The 4,435-nt window shown below is 41.8% G+C and overlaps 1 protein-coding gene across 1 annotated transcript in view; it reads left to right on the top strand.

Moving 5' to 3' along the window:
• LOC104915099 (FERM domain-containing protein 3) overlaps positions 1-4,435 on the top strand; it is a 106,656-nt gene that overhangs the window by 54,350 nt on the left and 47,871 nt on the right. Inside the window, exon 7 of the mRNA XM_031557413.1 lies at positions 4,201-4,361. Coding sequence (XP_031413273.1) covers positions 4,201-4,361 — 161 coding nt within the window. The remainder of the gene's footprint in view (positions 1-4,200; positions 4,362-4,435) is intronic.

The following is a 4,435-nucleotide window of genomic DNA, read 5'->3' as shown; positions in this document are numbered from 1 at the left end:
CCCTTCCCTTCCCTTCCCTTCCCTTCCTTCCCTTCCCTGCCCTGCCCTGCCCTGCCCTGCCCTTCCCTGCTCTTCCCTTCCCTGCCCTTCCCTGCCCTTCCCTTCCCTGCCCTCCCCTCCCCTCCCCTCCTCTTGCTTTGCTTTTCAAAATCTAAGCCTAAGAATTTGTTCCCTTGCAATACCATGTAAGTAACTTATCCTTAGTTCTTAATAGAAGAGAATAAGAGTGAGTTACATTCAGTAGTACTACAGTTTGTAAGTGGACAATGAGAGTATATAGCAGTGTCAATAATCTGCCCATGTTTGGGATTTAAGTATGTACTCTCTGGGGTCCACATGAAGTGTATCCCTGAATAAAACTAATTTAAGGGTTCTAAATAATTGAAGATAAATTCTAAATAATTTAAAAGTTCTCTAGCTTATCTTGCTCTGTCCTTTTGCCTTTCTTTATACATACATATATATATATATATATATATATATTTTTTTTTTTTTCCTTCCCTGGAACAGTGATTTCATGTGATGCCACATTTCTTGTTTCTGGTTTCCATGTCTTTTTCACTTTTAATTTTAATTTTAATTTAACCTCTGTACCCACAACCACATCAAAACACACTTTTTCCCTTCTGCACATTAGGACACTTTCATAGTGATACATTGTGTAATCTTAGGCCTCCTGGACATTCCTGACCATGGTTTCACGACTTTTTTAATGCTGCTTCAGCCAAGAAGCTCTGAATCTGCTTGGTGTGTTCACTGACATAATAAAATGAAATAGACTGAAATTACATATGAGGTGTATTTGTACCAGTAGTCTTGGTATCTTGCCTATGCATTTGGAATTCTCCTGTACCATATCTGTTCTAGTAGGGCACTAAAAATAAATACTTGGCTTTTATGTAGTCATTTAATTTAGAGATCGGTTAAAGGAAAAAATCCCAGGAGAAAACACATAACTTCAGAAGAAAGCACTCTCTTGTCATTGCCTGATGGGAATCTTGCCTTCAGTACTCAATCTTAGACCTCAACAAATGAAAAATATTTTCTTTGATGTCTCTGTTCTGGCATGTTGGGACATTCTAACTAAACCAAATCTGCCTAGCAAGAACTGTTATCTGGCATTGTGCAATACTGAAGGCACCATCTGTTTTGCAGATTATATCTATTCCATGTCAGTGCTAAATGGCACAATGTACTTCATCCTTGTACCTGATATACCAAAATTCTGGTAACGGTAAAAACGAAAGAGCAAATTCTCTTTTACAATGTTGTGGTTTACTTCTGATAGCTCAGCACCACAGGTGATTTCTCATGTCCTTTCTTCTGCAGAATAGGAGAACATAAAATGAAAATGTTCCCCCTGTCATCCCAGCTGGCTAGACTTTGCCATATAAAGTCAGTGTAGTTATTCACTGAATTCGCAAGTGACTGTCTGCTTATGAAGGCAGAAATCTGGAACAAGTAGATGTTGCATTGACAAATACTGCAATACATTTTTATCTCTTGATTCAAATCTGAACACTAATGTGAAGATTTCCATTTGTTTTTTACTTGTGTCACATAGGTAGAAAGATCGAGCTGCTTAAGAAAGAAAAATGCAGAGTTTTTCAGTAGGAAGGTAAATAGAATTGCAGACTCACAGAATACTCATCAATACAGTTGCATCAATACAGGTTAGGGGCTGATTTGCTGGAGAGAAGGTCTGTTGAGAAGGAGCTGGGGTCCTGGTGGAGACAGCAGTGTGCCCTGGTGGCCAAGAAGGCCAGTGGTATTCTGGGGTGCATTGAAAAGAGTGGACAGCAGGTTGAGGCAGGTGATGCTCTGCCTCTATTCTGCCCTGGTGAGACCACATTTAGAATACTGTGTCCAGTTCTGGGCTTCCCTGTTCAAAAAGTTAGGGATCTCCTAGAAGGAGTTTGGTAGAGGGCCACAAAGATGATTAAGGGCCTGTAGCATCTCCCCTACGAGGAAAGACTGAGTAACCTGGGTGTGCTCAACCTGAGTAAAAGAAGACTGAGGGAATATCTAATTAATGTTTTTAAATATCTAAAGGGAGGTGGGAGGCAAATGGATGAGGCCAGGCTCTTCTCAGTGGTGTGTAGTGATAGGATAAGGAATAATGGCCTAAAACTTGAACAATGGAAGTTCTGTATTAGCATGTGGAAGAACTTCTTTACGGTAAGGGTGACAGAGCACTGGAACAGGTTGCCATGGATGTTGTGGAGTCTCCTGCCAAGGAGATATTTGGGACCCATTTGGATGCCTACCTGTGTGACCTGTTGTATGGTACCTGCTTTAGCAGGGGGGTTGGACTCAATGAACTCTTCCAACCTCTGCAATTCTCTGATTCTGTGAAAGGGACCCAGAAGGATCATCAAATACAACCCCTGGCTCCACATGGGACCAGCCAAAATGCAAACCCTATGTCTGAGAGGATTATTCTAATGCTCCTTGAACAGCATTACATAGAAAGTTTTTATGATGTTAAAATGTTAGATGTCAGAGAAAAAAATTGGGTGCAATATGTCCAAAGTGTATGTCCTCTACTTGGTAGCCAAAGTAAGCACTAGCACAAGAACTATGCACAATGGAGTGAGTAAAAGAGTGGCTAGGGTACAGGACAAACATCACCTCATAAGCCTGCAGCCAGAAGAGCATATAAGGTTAGCAAATAAGTTTGACTGGGAACTATTTGTCCAGTGAAACTCATTCCACCCTTGATGATACAGGCTTGTTGACACTGAAAGCAAACTGTCAGTCTATTACAGAAGGCTGGTGGGTGTGAACAGGATAAATGTCTTATGTGTTGGCTGAACAATAGCATCATCAGCCCTGTAAGGACTCTATGATATACTCGGTTAATTCTTTGAGTATAAAATGTTCTTTGCCAGGTAAGAAAATACAAACAGAAAGAACTCTTAACTCTGGTTTACTCCATATTTTGCTGTGATATAAGAATCCAAGGGTGATATTGCTTTGCTACACTTACTAGTTTTATAATTGTAACAGAAAAGTTACAAAAATAAATCATATAAAAACCCTTCAGATTTTCTGCTATCTTTAAAATTTGTATTTAAGATTACTAAATGGCTGCATTTATTTAGACTGCAAGTGAAAGCTTTGTATACCTTATCATTGACTAGAGATAGGTTGATGGCAGAATTTTAAGCTGACTCTGTCTAACTCTAACAAAAAAATAAATTAAAAAAATAAAAAATAAATAAAAAGTAAAAAAATTATAATTTGCTTCTAGGACATTCCACACCTCTTAGGCAGAGAAGCACTTTATACTTCATTTACCATATGTGATTTATTGAAATGAGAGGTCAGCTAAATGGTTTGTACTCTTCTGGATCACGTCCTTGCCCTGGGGCTGTACTTCAGTCAATAAGGAAACATGGTTTTGTTAGCAGGTAGATTTGCATTCTGTTTAACTCTATCACAGCTTTGGCATATGCAGTTTACATCTGCAGTTAGACACAGAAATAAGTGCAGGCAAATAAAAAACATTGTGTTAAGAATTTAAACGAATCACAGAATATCCCAATCTGGGAGGGACCCACAAGGACCGATGAATCCAACTCCTGACTCCACACAGGACCACCCAAAATGCAAACCCTGTGCCTGAGAGCATTATTCATATGCTCCTCAAACTTGGCCAGCTTGAGGCTGTGCCCACTGCCCTGGGGAACCTGTTCCATGTCACTGCCTTCTGGTGAAAAGCCTGTCCCTAATCTCCATCCTGACTCTCCTCTGAGGTTCCAGTGAAACATGAACTTTTACCAAAGACTTAAAGAAAGTGAATGGTTTTGACTTGTCAAGACATGCAGTGTAATACAGAATTCTTCTAAACAAAGCACTAAAATATGGGTCCTTTGGTTTACTGATTTGCACCCAGCTTTTTGCTCGCTATTTTGATGACGTACTTGTCTGAATTACAGGTGATGAGATAGTAGCATGCACTTTCTCTGCAATGTAGATATTAAACTCTGAGATTACAGCTCAGGATATTCTGTGATTTTACATGCAACTCCAAAGTGGCCAGAAAGAATCTGTATATGGAAACCTGGAGGCTCATTGCCGTGCTGTTTTTGCACTGCTGGAAGATAGGACTGAGGTTTAAGACTATGGCATCTGCACAGCGTTGACATTCCCATTCAGATATTATAGGTGAACCGTCCATCTGCGTTGCTACCGCAGTGACTGTGAGCTGCCGATGCCGTCAGCACCGCCGGGAGCACCAGCCCAGGGCAGCCGAGGCCCGGCACTCGCCGGCTCCTGCCTCGAGACCTTTCCGGCTCCGGCGGGGCCGCGAAGAGAGCCGAGCTGCGCGTCGGGGCCGAAGGAGCCCGTGTCCCGCAGTAACCCCCGCTCAACCGTATTTCTCGCCCGGGGCCACCGCCGCGCTCGCGGCCGCCGACAGCCACCGCCCGCG

Source organism: Meleagris gallopavo, chromosome Z (genome assembly GCF_000146605.3).
Source record: "Meleagris gallopavo isolate NT-WF06-2002-E0010 breed Aviagen turkey brand Nicholas breeding stock chromosome Z, Turkey_5.1, whole genome shotgun sequence".
Classification (NCBI taxonomy): domain Eukaryota; kingdom Metazoa; phylum Chordata; class Aves; order Galliformes; family Phasianidae; genus Meleagris; species Meleagris gallopavo.
Note: the sequence above shows the minus strand (reverse complement) of the source record. Positions and strands in the feature narration are given on the sequence as shown.